Genomic DNA, 15,089 nt, shown 5'->3' with positions numbered 1-15,089 from the left:
GTACTTGGGTGGATGTTTGACATTGTTCTGCATTCTGTCCATCAATTGTTTCTTTTTGCATTTGTCACCCCGAGTGGGACGGGTATGCTCAGACGTGAGTCCTGTGTTCTCCATGCCATTGGAAGTCAAGCTGTCCTGGCTGATGAGGGCTGAAAGCCCGAGACCGGTCCTAGGATGCTTGTTTTCAGTCCAGGGAGGACCTGGCCTGGCAGTTCGGGCTGGACTGTTCCCATTGGGCATAGGGTCAAGACTGTTTTGCATATGGCTGGGTCCAAACTGGAATGGCATGGTGAACAAAAAACGCTGGATTTAGGCCCAGGTTTCTGTACTGGGGTGAATGTATGACATTGGTCTGCATTCTGTCCATCAATTGTTCTTTTTACATGGTTGTAAAGATGGCACAATCATGCCAACCACTGAGAAGGACTCCAGGTTCCTGGTTGTCTCCTCTGTGGCTACAGAGTGCCCATGGTAGAGAAGGTGGCACGATAATGCCATCATGGAGAGGGCTCCAGGTTCCTGGTGTGCCTTCTCCGTGGCTGCAGAGTGCCCAGGGTTGGAAAGGTGGCATGATCATGACAACCGCTGAGAGGGACTCAAGGTTCTCGGTGCCCCAGTTGGCAATGTTGGAGGATTGCATCATGCATCAAATGGGCTACCCGCTTCCTGGTGTCTCCTACACGGCTGCAGTTCACCCACAGGCAAAGACTTCAGGAAGGTTGAGTGGCAGTGCCATGTATGAAGTGGGACAGTGTGCTCGGGGTGTTTGCACTGCACGTTAGCAGGGGTCTTTGGGTCGAAGAGGTTGGTAGGATGGAACAGCTGTACCCACATTCAGAGTGGAAGCTGACCCTCTGTGACGAGGTGGCACAATACACCTCTAAGGGTGGACACATCGCACACTGTATTCACTGGAGGAGTCCACATCACAGGGTCCCCCGTGCTGTAGTGGGACCCAAGGTCTGAGGGATAAGAAGGTAAGCCGTGGCGGTCAGTGCTAGGGGAAGGGAGCCCTCACCTCATGGCAGGAGTGTTCAGCTTCCATGAGTAGCTGTTGCCACTCATTGCCATGTCATCAGTTGAACCACCGAGGTTCAGGTATTCATGATTCAGGTTCACGATGAATCTCCGAGACGTGTTGAATCATGACTGCTTTTACCATAGGTCTTTATCTGCTGGGTAGCGAAGGCAAACACTTGTACATACTCTTGCTGTCGTCCCTCTCACCCCCTTTACTGGTGGTGCCTGGAGCCCGGACCTTTCTTCTTGCAGGCCCAATTTCTGGAATGGTAGATCACCTCTACAACTACTTTTGGGGTGAGGTTGCCCCTTTTTCCTTCATGCATTACCGTAAACTATGATGTGTACCGGGGCCCTTCACTATTGCAGTTTGTATTTAGCATTTACCTTTTACCTCTGGCCAAACACATCAGACTGGCATATTCGATACCTCAGTCCTGAGGGTACGCATGACTTGTTCTTTCAGGATGTGAAGTGTGGGCTGATTTATCAGACACAGGTTGTGTTGGCCTTTGGATAGTAGACACCAGGGTTGGACTGTCCTATAGGGCAATCGGACAGTGCCCAATGGGGCACTGTCCGATTTAGCGGTTGTGAACTGGTTTTATGGCCAATAGGACCCTTCTTTCCTGATGAATTACCACTTTTTACCTATGTGCCTCGCTAATGTGGCCCGCTGTTATTTTGGTATCCAGGCCTATTTTTTGCCCCCGTCCAAACCTGTTAGACACCTGCCCACTGCAAACCGGGCTGAGACAATCGCCCCGTTTCACACAGCCAACGAGCCGATAATGAAAGCCGCCAGTGGGCTTTGGCCGACTTCTGGCCTAGAAGCGGTGAAAGCGGCAACTTTGTGGCAAATCTTCCATCCTCTCAGTGCCTTTCAGGCTTTCTTTGAACGCTGGTTTTTTTCCGCTCCTCGATGGTTGCGCCATTGCTGAGTTTCTTTGGCTCCTACAAAATGATTGACATAAGCTCGCTGCCAGAGTCTGCATGGCCCTTTCCTGTGCCAGCTTCCTGTCCTGCAGAGTGGAGCATTGCGTCCCTGCGTCAAAGCTCCCGGCATCGCTACGTCACTGGCTGCTTAGTTCTGCCTGGCACGTTGGCAGCCTGTGGGCAGAATTAGCAGTCCCCAGACATAGGTGGTCTTGGCATATGCTAACAGGATGTGTATTCTGCAAGAAGAAATTATGGTTTTAGAGCTGCAATGTCATGGTATAATGTTTGGACTTTTATTGAATCCTCGCCCATAGTTTATTAGGTGTCTTTTTTTATTTTCATCTCATTGTGTTTGCTTTGTTTGCCCTACGTTGGCAGGGTATGCCCAGATGTGGGTCCTTTGCTCACTTTGCCCCTGGATTGAAGCTAGCCTGGATGATGAGGGGTATTACCCCCGAAACCGGTCCCAGGATGCTTGTTTCCGGTCCAGGGAAGACCTGGCTTGGCAGTTTAGGCTGGGCTGTTCCCATGAGGAACAGGGTCAAGACTGATTTGCATATGGCCATGTCTGAACTGGGGTGGTGAAGTGAGCTAAAGAACGATGATGGATTCAGCCCAGATCTGTGACTGGGGATAAGTGTCTGAAAAGTTTCAGCACTCCGTCCATCATCTCCTTGTGTTTGCATTGGAAGTGATGTACACCTTTTAAGATGGTGGTGAATCAATGGAAGTACAGTGAAGCCATCACATAAAATAGGTGGAAGAAATCACCATCCTCTCCTGTGCTGACTGCATGCATCTTGTACTTTTCCTCTCAGACAAGACCCCCAAAGCCCAACCAACAAGTCAACCACATGCATGACTTGACTGGATGCAATCCAAATGTCTCCAGCTCATTACTGACAAGACAGTAGTAGTAGAAACTTGGGCAAGAACAACTCGCCCTGGGAGTCCAAGGGTTGGCTGGCTGACTCTGACCCACACCCATGCCAGGAATCACTGATACATCATCAACAGCAAACTGGACATGACCCCACAAGTCAACGCCATCACTGCATCGCGCTTCCACGCCCTGAAGATGTAGAAGAAGATCTTCAAATAGGTCCCAAGCAACACCAAAAGAAGCACTTGCGTCCTAAACACCAGCAAGATGGCAACGGGAAGCACACTCTACACTGGGATAGCCAAGCAACCTCCGAAAAGACTACAAACCATGTGGAACTTGGCCGCCAAACTCATTCTCAACCTCTCACGCAGAAATCACACTCTACCACACCTCGGGGAACTCCACTGGCTCCCGATAAACAGACCTGCTCATTTCAGACTACTCACACACACATTCAAGGCACTACACGGCTTAGGCCCCACCTACCTGAACTGTCACATCTCCTCCCACTAACCACCCACATGCCTTTGCTCTGCAGGACTCTTACTCATGCACATCCCACGCATACAGAGAACAAGAACAGAGACAGGCCTTCTCTTACATCGCACCGAAAGTGTGGAGCGACCTCCCACTCTACATAAGAACCTCCTTTCCTCTTCTTGAATTCCGCAAGAAGCTTGCGGTGATAGTGTGCTTTACAAATGCGTATAACAAAGACTTCTGGAAAATGATCTCATAACTTTGATAGGTAACAGAAACAGGTCTCATTCGATGAGACTTGCGTTTAATCTAGTGGCCGTCTCCATGGGAGGTGGCAGATGTGAGACGACCCAACCAAAACATCCAGCTTCACCATTGCATGATGAGGCGTCTTTCAGGGGCGGCCTTAGGCATGTGCAAGCTGTGCACCTGCACAGTGCCACCAAACCTCAGGGGCCACCTCGCCAATATATATCCTTAATATAATAATCCTCTGAGGATGGATACATATTTGCCTGGAGGCCCCTGGCAGGGATTTGGCGGCCTCCGGCTCTGTTCCACTTCCAAACACCCTGACCCTCCCTCTTCACTGGCCTCCGCGCTCTGCCCCGCCCGGACCCCCTCTTCCGGGGCCCCCTACCTGTGCTCCCTGCCCAGGGCCGCCATGAGCCTAGAGCCGCCCCTGCGTCTTCCCACAATATGGCTGATACTGATAATGCTAATTTCCACAGAGCTGATGTCTGTGGCTGTCCACAGACCAGCCTTTCAACTCTTGCTCCCTTCCACTGGCCCATTGATTACAGGCCAAGTCAGCAGATGCTCCCCGCATGCTTGCGGCAGGAGAAATACTTTTGATCCTCAGTCATGGATGATGTATTGTCCTGCCTGGACGTCATTTCTCTATTATGTGCGCATGGGTCTCCGACATTAAAGTTCTTGTAACATGTCTGTTGTTGCGTAGGCCCTGCACATCTCACAGTCTAGAGCATCAGCACATTGGCTGTCATACTTTGTTAATTTTTTATTGACTCTACGTGGTGCTGTTGGTTTGGCCGCATACGGATCTTCCTCCATGGCCCTTTTGTTGGTACGTCAGACCCTTCCTTAGATGGTAATATGTCAATAAACCTCAGCTTGCTTGCTTAGGCAATGTGTCTTAATGAGTCCAAGTGAGACGGAGGTAGAGTTTCAAACTAGTGGTCATAGTCAAGAGTTATTCCTTTTATTCAGGAGGGAGCTTTTGTTGGAGTTGGTCTTAAAATTCTTGAAATGATCCCTAAATATTGCTGAACGTGCTCACGGTCTGCCATCTGATGAAGTCTTCTCAACGACACTACCACCTGGCACAATATACTCCCAGCTGTCTGTTCCTGTTGTAGCCGAACTCTAAGTCTTGTCCTTGCGATGACGTAAGCCTTATGTTTCATGATATCCAACCAGATATCCAATCCTCTTGTACCAATATTCTAAGTCTTGTCTTTGCGATGACGCAAGCCCTTATGTTTCTATGGTTTGGTGGTTCTGGATGGGACCTGGGTTTGAATCTGGCCTTCACCCATGATGTCACCTCCGGATGCGGTGGTATCTGCGTTTCTAGTAAATATGTCAACCTTGACGTGGCATTGTAACTTCTGTAGCGATGATCTCTATTCATGTAGGACCTTGGTGCTGAATCTATCCGGTGTCATGGCTGCCTATCGCCCTGGCAACGAGATACAGTACTGGGATGGCTGTGGCCTTGCCACTCTACCTTGTTCACTGTACAAGGACCATGTACTTTGTGAGACAACCGTGCGGTTCCCTGAACATTACAGCTGCTTCTTGACATTGTGAGCATCTCTAAAGGACATCTTTAAAGGATGCTGTTGCGTTTCATTCGCTGCACCTTCATCTTGCAGCACTTTGAGGTGTTTGTGAGCTATTGTGATATCAAGGTAGATGGGGTGAAGCTGCCCGTCTGGATCCTGGTGACAGGGTGACTCATATACGCCATCGTTTGATGGAGAGTTGTAATGCAGATGAGTTGGGCGTGTCTTGGACCGCCCTCCCCATCCATGTATTTATTTATTTAATTGAAGAGTTTTATATAGCGCTGGCTAGACCCAGAGGTATCAGAGGGCTTTACATGATGTACACCGCCAAGAGCAGAATGTGATGGACAGGTTACGAAAATGCTCATAACGCCGATATAACGGGCAGGTGGTGGGGGCGGCTCATTTCCAAATGGGGGATTTGGAGCAATCGTTTCTCCTGCCTCCCTCAGCGACTTGTGATATAGGAGTCTGAGCAGCTACAGTGTGCTCTGTGGCATTCACTATTGCAATGAGCTATTCCGTCTTCTCGAGCAAATGTGGACCCAGTGTAATGGCATTTCTGTGCCCCCTGATGGCTCCACTAACAGTGAACAACAAAGTGATGGACGTCCCATGTACCTGCCCCGCTGCTGACATGGCCAGTGTAGGGAGGCCGCAGGAAAAACTAAATGTGTGCACCTGTAAACCTTATTTGACTTGTTTACAATTCTAGGTGGAAATTGTCTGATTGAGACAGAATAATTTAGTCCTAATGTACATCTATACAGCTTAACACTAGGGTCGCCCACTTGTTAGATGTTTTCAGCGTTGGCTGATAAGGACATGGAGGCTCGAGGACTGTGATGTACCCTGGATCGCATATTATACTGAATTAGGAAGCCATAATGAATGTCTCCTTGTTGGTACTGGGGGTAACTTTGGTTATCCTTTTCAGAGATGAGGCTTCCATTGGTGCAGCTGATGCCGTGGCACCGGGGCACAGAGCCCTAAGGTGCCCATTGAACCTTGATAATTGCTGTATTGTACACCCCCGCAGCAGCTAAAAGGGCCAGTTTCCTTGGTTGTGCCGGGGACTATGGCATCCGCCAATACTAATGTGATGACTAGGAGAATAAGCTGTAGGTGCACATCTCCATTTATGATGTAGCAAAGCACTGTGTAATCTTCTCAATGTTGACAGGTGCTTCTAGAGGAATGGGGCGGCCGTCAAAGACCCCATGGATGGAAATGTTCCAAATTGAACAACAGATACCCTTGAGCACCAAAAACAACAGTCTGAGTCTTTGTGGATGTTGATACTTGTTTATTTTATAATTTCACCATTCTAGGCAACACGTTTCGTCTTGTTATAAGGCTTCCTCCGGGCACAATAGTAAAGTCAATCTTCACCTTCCTAGTAAGTAATAGATGCAAGATAATATCCTCTGTTAGTTATTACCAATTTGTTAGAGAGGGGTCTATTCAGTGGCATCTCTATTTCAGAATGAGAAACTTCATAGGTCCTAAAAAGTCAATATAGAGAGCACTCTCTAACTAATTGGTAACAGCTCTCACATTGTGGTAATATTATCTTGCATCTTTCCGTACTAGGAAGGTTGAAGATTGACTTTACTTTTGTGCCCTGAGGAAGTCTTTTAACAAGACGAAACGTGTTGGCTAGAGTGGTGAAATGATTAAATAAACAAGTATCAACATCGACCAAGATTTAGACTGTTGTTTTTGGCACTCAAGGGTACCCATGGCATGTCTCTACTTATGCAAAAGGCAATGTATATCTGGGGTGTGTACTCTGTACCCCTGGAACATGGTCTGTGAATGATGGGCACATACCTTCATCGACCTTTGGAAGTGCCTTCTGTTGTAGGATGGGTGAATGTGTAGACACACTTTATATATACTTATCCCCATGTCTTATGTTTGAATTCTAACTAGGCTATTGACTCCTGAGGTCAGTAACTGGTGTACCATAGAATTGGGCTGTAATATGGGCCCATCTTCGTGCCAAAAGACTTCAGTTTTGTATTTGTTGTGCTTTATAAACATAGTCAGTGTTTTGATTCTCTTCCTCTTTTCTTCTAGGACTGCCCCCAGATCCTGCCCTCCACCCAGATCTATATCCCAGTGGATGTGGTAAAGCCGATTACCCTGACCGCCAAGAACCTGCCGCAACCGCAGTCGGGCCAGCGCAACTACGAGTGCATCTTCCACATCCCCAACGAGCCAGCCAAGGTGACCGCCCTGCGCTTCAACAGCAGCAGCATCCAGTGCCAGAACACGTCGGTAAGTCTGAGCGGATCGCGCGCCCTGCTCCGCCATACTCTACCTGGGCCCGCGCGCCGCTTTCTCACTTTGTTCCAATCTGCACTGGTTGCTGTACTGTTTGATTGATTGGTCTGTGGCACACTGGTTTTAAGGGGCGATAGGCGGTGTCTTTGCGGCCCGGCACCTATGGAAGCGAATATTAGGAGGAGATGGTCAGAGGTGTTCGACCTGGGAGTGACTGCCTCGGCCTCACCAGCCGCTCAGAAGCTCGATCCCTTGAGGACCATGCCTAGTGCCTAATTTCTCAGGTCTACTTCAGGAAGATTCATCCAAGGCACCTATGCCAGGGGGCAGCCTGTCGTTGCTGGCATTGACTCCATTTTGGCAAGGGTCCACTTGTTCTTCCTGGGGCTGTGTGTGGTCTTGGCAGTAACGGGTAGAATTGGATGCTTTTTACTTTGCCGGTGATGCTGGCTCCACGGTAGACATGTTATGTACATCTATGGGTGCCTCTGTGAAGTAATCAAATAAAGCATTGTCCTGAGGTATGCTGTCGTGTCAGCCTTGCATGTAGGCCTGCCATTTTCCTATGAAATGGAGGGGCTCGTAGGAGCTCAGATTTAATAGTGGTCGTTTAGTAGCCACTGGTCAGGTCTAAGCATTTAGTTTTCCCCCGGAGGTCACACTCCAGAACTGTCTGGAAGACAGTAGATCACCTATTCGTCGATACCAAACCACCATGAATCCCTCGACACACCATGAAGTGGTCTCATAGTTTTTATGTTACATGAAATTCTCTCTCGCCCGTCGCCAGACTGTTGTCTCTCTGAAAATGGGTATGCGGCCACTTTCAGTTCCTGGATTTTTATGCCTACTATTGTAATAGCGTGACTTACTTTTTTTGCTTATGTTTTAGGATTCTCAGGATTTGTTTTACCTTATGCTCTGTTTTATGCTTTATTCTTGCCTTCGTTCCCTTGTACTACGTTAAGCATTTTTGTAAAAGAGGTTAATTCACTGTATCTGCCTTTTCCAACTCGTGTTCTGCATTATGGCAACTTATCCAATAAAGTACTTTGAAATAAAAAATAAAAAAAGTTTAAAGACCACTGCTCTGGGGCCGCCGTGACCTTTGAACCATTGGCCTGTGCCCTTTATCTCTGTACAATGTCAGTGAGGACATAGCCAATGGCATTAATGCGGCTGTAAGGCAATGGAGAGTTCACTGCACTAGTAGTGACATTAGAGCAGCCTGTCTGGTGCAATTTGGACACACTTGTGATTATATGTATTTGTGAGTTGTCCTTGTGGCCTCTGAGTGGAGTGTGGGGCACAAGCTGCAGTGCGCGTGCCCATGGGTTCTCGGGTCATCCCTGTGTGTGCCATCTGCCTGATGCCAATGACCTCCTTCCAGGAGACCTCTTGGGGTGGATATTTAGTTTGACTCTGGGTCGCTTTTCTTCCTTAATTTCAAGGTGCTGGTCAGTGTTTTGGTGGTTCAATAAAGTTCACCAGAATTTGTGCAGAGTATATGAAGTAGTTTATGTTATATTTTGTTTTCTTTAAAGGTTGCATTTCAAATATTTGCGTACCAGCTTTGTTTTTTAACTGAATGTAATCGCTGATGTATGTTTTTATGTTGTGTGTTCTGAGACATGTTTTGTTTAAAGGTCTTGTCGACCAAAGAACTTTAACAGTTGCCAACTTTGCAGCCGAGAGCACGTATCCCAGTATCCCATTGTGGTTTATTTTAATATGCTGTTCTTTCTCTAAGTTACTTTTTTAACCCATTATTCGTCTTGTGACCAGAAATTCAATGTTATGAAAGTGTGTGATGGCGAGACGACGTCTTGACAAGCCCAGGTTCCATTCCTAGGGGATCTTCATATTGTCTTTTGAGGCAATCCCATGTTAAAAATAGGCCTAGCCAACATTTCCATTACGAGTGCCAAATTCCACTTAATTTCATGTTCTACTTGTTATGCTAAATTCCTGGAACTATGCCACGAGGAGTAATTGGTGGTGTCACACTTTTAGTGCAACATCACAGACATGTTGTAACGTGGCCGTGCTCTTACGTTGTAGACATTGTACCCCAGGCCTGCCCAGTGGCTGAGTCCCTCCCACAAGCATTGGTGCAGCACTTGAGGCTGGCCTTATCCTACACACACCGTTTCGGCTCTTTCGTTGATTCCGCGACATGTATGGAGAACTGGCTCCCTGCGTGGTCTCAAGTGAAGTAATACGATGATGATATTGACAATCAGGAGGACTTATTTGTGTGGTATGTTCCTTTTAACTCTTAGGAGTGTGTAGTTCTTTCACCCTGGAGGAGCTCAGTGTCCTTGCAAGGGCTCAGAATCCATCAGGCACTCGTTGGTAAGACATCTCCCTGCAATGTAGAGAGGCAGATTCCGCAAGAGAGAGCTGGTGAGAGACTGCATGCCAAGGACATGCTCTTCATCATCGTGGGAAGTCCACTTGACTAGTTAAATATGGTGTCCACCTCATCAATTTATAGAAAACCGGGGCAGCCTATGGAATGCCACCCAGGACACAAGGAAGTCTACGTCATGCAAAACGATGATTCCAAGTGAAAAAGGTGTATCACGGAATTGATCAATGTGGAACAATCATAATCCTTTGCTTGCAATGTTTATCATTAATTTCTCACATGTAAAAAATCAATAATCAAATCTGTTTTTTAGGAATAAGTAACAAACCTGTCGGCCTCAAAAATACATAATTAATATATAATACAAAGTTCTCAGTGCTCCATTGACCCCACAGTGTAAAGATAAATGTAACCAATAGAAGCATGCAACACAATAGGTAAGCGAGCAATAGACAGAAAAATTGTCTTTAGCTTGTACTGAAATATCGTAACGGAAACAACGGTGGGGCGCATTTATTGGAAAAAGTCAATTTGCTGCAGCGTTGACACTGTTTTGGCTTTTTAATAATGTTGGGTCTTCATCAGGTCTGAGAATGTTTGAACCAAAGCATTAATAAGGACCAGAAGTTAGACATCGAATGAGTATGAAGATAGTCAGGTGGGGGCCAAGCCTTGGTGTGAGGCTGAATCACAGTTGCCAAGTTAAATAATAGCAAAAGGACCCTGGTTTCGATACGTAACACCGGATATCACACGGAATTTGGAAGCTGCACCGCATCTCTCACTATGTGATGCCAGGAGATGAGTGCAGGCATGGCTTTAAAGTTTATAGACATTACTATGGTGGGTGCAGCAGGAAAAATCAAAGTGAAGTTCTGTTGGTTAAAATGAGATATCAAATAATAATTTAGATGCAGTAAACGGTCCCTAGACAAAGCTGAATCCAGCGCACCAGATCAGACGTGGCAGTAACTGAATCGAGTAGAACCCATTCATAACTGGTTCACTTGGTGTTTCCACAATTGTATGCGCTTAAGATGTTCCAAGTCAGGCCCCACGGTGCCAGATTGCGGGCTGAAAACCAAGACCGGGTGAATGAGCTAAACACGTCCTTGGCATGGAGCAGCGCAATGTGTCCGCATTGTGTGACTTTGCCAATGTAACTGATTGCTGAAGAGCAAGCCTCTTCACTAGCAAGAAACAAATCAATGTAGCAATATCTTGACTTGTATTTCAATGTATTTACTTTGGGGGAACTGCTGTTGTTCCTGTTTGGGTCGTCACGCATTTTGGTTACATTTCTATCGTCCCCTACACAACCCTGCTTTGCTTTTATTCTTTGGGTGTTTTACCAGTCTCACCAATTGGACACTGCTTTGAGAAAAGCAAGGGATTGACATTTTATGGTTTTATTTAGCAAGGAACCTTTGTTTCCCCTTGCATTGGCCCTCGGGTGTTTATCCACGGACGTCTTGGCTTTTTGGGTGGTTGGAAAACCCCTATTTGAGAATACTTTTTTCGCTCTGTTCACTTTTCTGGTTTTTGTTGCCACTGGATGGCGCCAGAGAGTAGACACTCGGCTCAAGTCACCGTATATTGGATCACACCCGCGGTGCACCTCAAAGGCGTCGCGTGACAGGCTTTTTACGGTTGTTGTGCGAAAGTCACGTGACCGTTTTTTGCACGGAGTGAACTACACCGCCCCCCGTATCGTCTAAAAAGGTTCCTAGTCCACCGTTTTGAATATTTGCAGCGATGTGGCATCTATCTAGAAAGACATGCACCTGACGTCTAGAAGTGATGCTCTCTTTTGTAGACGCATGTGGTGTTTGATTCGTGCGCCGGCCTCCGTACCTAGCACTCACATAATATGACGTAATTCGTTGATTCTAAGCCCTGCCGTCCTCGCTAGAACACACAGCTGGCAACTGGCATGCTTCATAAATCACCCCATACGTTTGCATTTCTTGGTTTCTAGTTGTCCCCCCATGATTCTCTGAGTAATGGTTCTGCTGTAGAGGGGGTGAGTTCTGCGCCTGGGGTGTCACCGGTGCACGTGGGGCAGCGCAGGCCCACGTGCGCGCACGTGCCAGGAGAAGGCGCGCGGGGTTGATCCCGGCTCAGTGCTACTTACCTGGCTCAGTCCGGGGCCGTGGATTGATTTGCTATCTCGCGCACTGCAGCGCGTGCGCCCTCCGCAGACGCGGCGTGATGGATGGATGCCGGGAGCTCATTTCCCCGGTGGTCCTTCCTCGTGGACCATATTAAGGCTTTCCACATAAATATTGCTACGCCGATGGACCGCTAATAACATTCCATTCAATAGGTAGAATGAATACTGGTGTGAGGCTAGGGGGCGTGCGCCAGGCAGACGTCCATGTGCCAGTCTTCAGGTGCCCTGAAGGGCCGGCCTCCACAAGGACTGGTGGGCACATAATAAAATACAGCATCTGGGGGTTGTCTTGTCTATATTATAGCTCCTTTACCTTGCTCTAGTGTCTTAGCGCTGTAATAGGTGTAAAAGATGCCCAATCTAATGGTACTCATTTTATTTATTCTCTGTGTCTCCGAAGCGGCCCAGGACGTCTTCAAACTAGGGGTGTCCACCATGGGTCTGGGACGGCCTGATACAATGCTTGATTTTGAGGATAGCCCCTGGACGGGGGAAAACTTGATTTTCTTGCCCTTACGAGCACTAGATCAATCAATAGCATTTGTAAAGTGCAACACTGCCCCCCCCTAGGGGAATCTGGGCGCTGTGTCTGTCGAAGAGCCGGGTTTTGAGTCTCCTTCAGAAGTGAGGACTAAAGGGTATTCTGGGTTTTCCAGTACCTAGCGCTGCCTTATGTAGCACTTCAAGGTCCTAACAAGCTTGTGTAGCGCTTAGATTTGCACTGACTTCCAGGGCGCTCCTTGAATGTATGATTGAAATGGGTACAGTGAACGTTACGTGGAGTGCATAAAGTTTGAAGCCACCGTAGATGTTCCGGAGAGCGTAGGTACCGCTGTGCTCGCGAGTACAACACATCTTTCTGTGGAACTTTTTTATAAAAGACGTGGCTGGTGCAGTGGCGTAACGAAAGTTGAGCCCCCCCCCCCCCCCGCCATGTACACGGAGGGGCTCCCATTTCGGATTTAATCCAGAGCTCTTGGGCCTCAGTATTGTGCTGAGGGGGCTCCCTCCGGCTCAAGGCCCCCCCCCCCTCCCCCCACCCCCGCTGCGGGCCCTGTGTTACGCCCCTGGGCTGGTGAGTTAATGTGGCCCGCTGTAAAGGTGCATATGGTCTGCGCCCGGTGCTGTGCATATTTATAGAATGCGGAAGGAGAGCAATCAAGTTGAAGCGGTACTTGGTCTATGCTCCAGTCGAAAGAAGAGGAAGTGAAGCCAGCATGCACTGACCAATTAGAAGTCTGCAAATAAGAGTAACAATGAAACCAGCGAATACTAAGCAATGGACGGGCTGAAAGCCCCTAGTATACAATATGTCTCACAAGCGAAAGCGCATGCAGTGCATTTGCTGTTGCAGGCGAGACATGAAAATGTAAATTCCTATGTGTCTCGAAGTACAAAGACTGGGCTTGGTGTTTTCACACCATCTACCTCACAGCTTCTGAGGAAAGGGAGTGCAGATGTCTGCAGCTTGGGCTGCTTAGCAGTAATTGCCAGTTAGCACGGACACCTTGTGGAGAGCAGTGTTGCCGGCAGCAGCCCTGCCTCAGAGCACAGGTCAAAGCAACAGCATTCAGTGCTCAGCTCTACATGTGTGAGCCGTGACTAGTATTAGTATGTTCCTCAGCTGACTTCTTCAAAAAAACAATGTGGCCTTTGTATGCAAATCAGGCTTCTTTCTTGCATTTGTATTTTGAAATGCTGCCCCACTGTTACTAAGACACACATGTCAGAGTTAGCACTTCCCTGCTAATCTTACATTCCTACTCAGGAAAAAGTTACATTTTGGGACTTGTAGGTAGTTGAGATGTTTAAATTGTACTTTTGGCCTCAGAAGTCCCCAAAGTGCTCTTTACAAAAAATATGACTGTTTGAAGGTCTCCAAACTCCCAACTTGGGATCAGTAGTAATGGTGTGGGAGAACTCTAGGCCAAGTAACGTGGTCATGTAATATATGGAATAAAATACCCCCAATTTTATATTAAAAGTATGTTGCAAGCCACCTCAGAGTACTGTGTCCATATAAAGGTGATTGGCCTGTGGTCCAGTACTCCTATATGGTCTCCAAACTTCTCAGCAACTTTCAATATTCTTATACAGTATGGTTCAGGGTATTTTCTACTATCTCTTATGCAAATAGACAAACTCTGGTGTTCAACTACCCCCTGTACCCCCTTCCTATGTTAGACACCAGAGGATTAAACAAGTAATTGAATACACTTGTAAATCTACAACTCTACAGGTTGAATTTTTCCTAAGGCGTCCTGGCTTGGTGTTGTGGGCACCCTGGGTTTCTGAAAAGGTTTGCTCTGAGCCTTGCGTGGTAAAGGTTTTGTTATTAGAGCCTTTTCACAGCAGTGGTCAATAAATTGCAAAATGCTGGCCTCCTTTGTGAGTTTTAGCAATGCTTGATTTGTAAGAAAAAAAAAGTCAGGTCACTCCTCAGGAGGCACTGCAGCATGTTGTCCCCTAACACTGACATCTGGTGATGTCACGATCAAGAGTCGTGATCTAACTTAATGAGTTTTCAAAGGTTCGCTGGCATGGCCCACAATTTTTCTCCAGGGGCCGAAGGTGTGGAGAGGTTTCCATTTCATAACGACTGGGGCCCTAATGGCTACAACTTCAGTATGTCCTCCGCAATGGCAGGTGTGTGCTGTCAGTGAGAATACAGGAAGGTCCCGGGTTCGACCAAAAGGATTGTTCTGCACATATAAGTGAGAACCTTCCTCCAGAAGAAGCGGTTTCCATCATCCAAACATCTGGTTTGCGCAGTGAAGGACATTATGAAGGTTACGCAGTGTGATGCTCTCGAACATACTGTTGAACCCATCAGCACACCTTTACGTAAACCCTTCTTTCTTTTGTATCTAAAGATTTTGATATTTGAGGAAGTTCTCTATGCCGTAGCCCATTTGGGTTTGCAGCACTGGAATCTCTCCTGAAACTATCGAGAGAAGGTCCCATATCCTCAAGACATGACCACTGTTGACCGCTCTGGCAGGCGGTCAAAAGAGAATCCTATCTATGGTTGAGGTGGTCTCTTCTGTGTCCACCCACCTAATCTACAGTCTTCGTTCTCCAAGACTTAAAGCCCAATGCTTTGATAGAGGGATGGCCGGC

At 47.4% G+C, this 15,089-nt stretch overlaps 1 protein-coding gene across 2 annotated transcripts in view; it reads left to right on the top strand.

The window, feature by feature from the left end:
* Nucleotides 1-15,089, top strand: part of LOC147659125 (plexin-A1-like) — a 589,684-nt gene that overhangs the window by 388,899 nt on the left and 185,696 nt on the right. For both annotated transcript variants that reach the window (XM_086951953.1, XM_086951952.1), the window contains exon 10: nt 7,219-7,419. In XM_086951953.1, coding sequence (XP_086808079.1) covers nt 7,219-7,419 — 201 coding nt within the window. The remainder of the gene's footprint in view (nt 1-7,218; nt 7,420-15,089) is intronic.

The sequence above is a fragment of the Lissotriton vulgaris genome, unplaced genomic scaffold (assembly GCF_964263255.1).
Source record: "Lissotriton vulgaris unplaced genomic scaffold, aLisVul1.2 SCAFFOLD_442, whole genome shotgun sequence".
Classification (NCBI taxonomy): Eukaryota; Metazoa; Chordata; class Amphibia; order Caudata; family Salamandridae; genus Lissotriton; species Lissotriton vulgaris.
The sequence above is the reverse complement of the archived record's forward strand: the minus strand, read 5'-3'. Positions and strand labels throughout refer to the sequence as shown.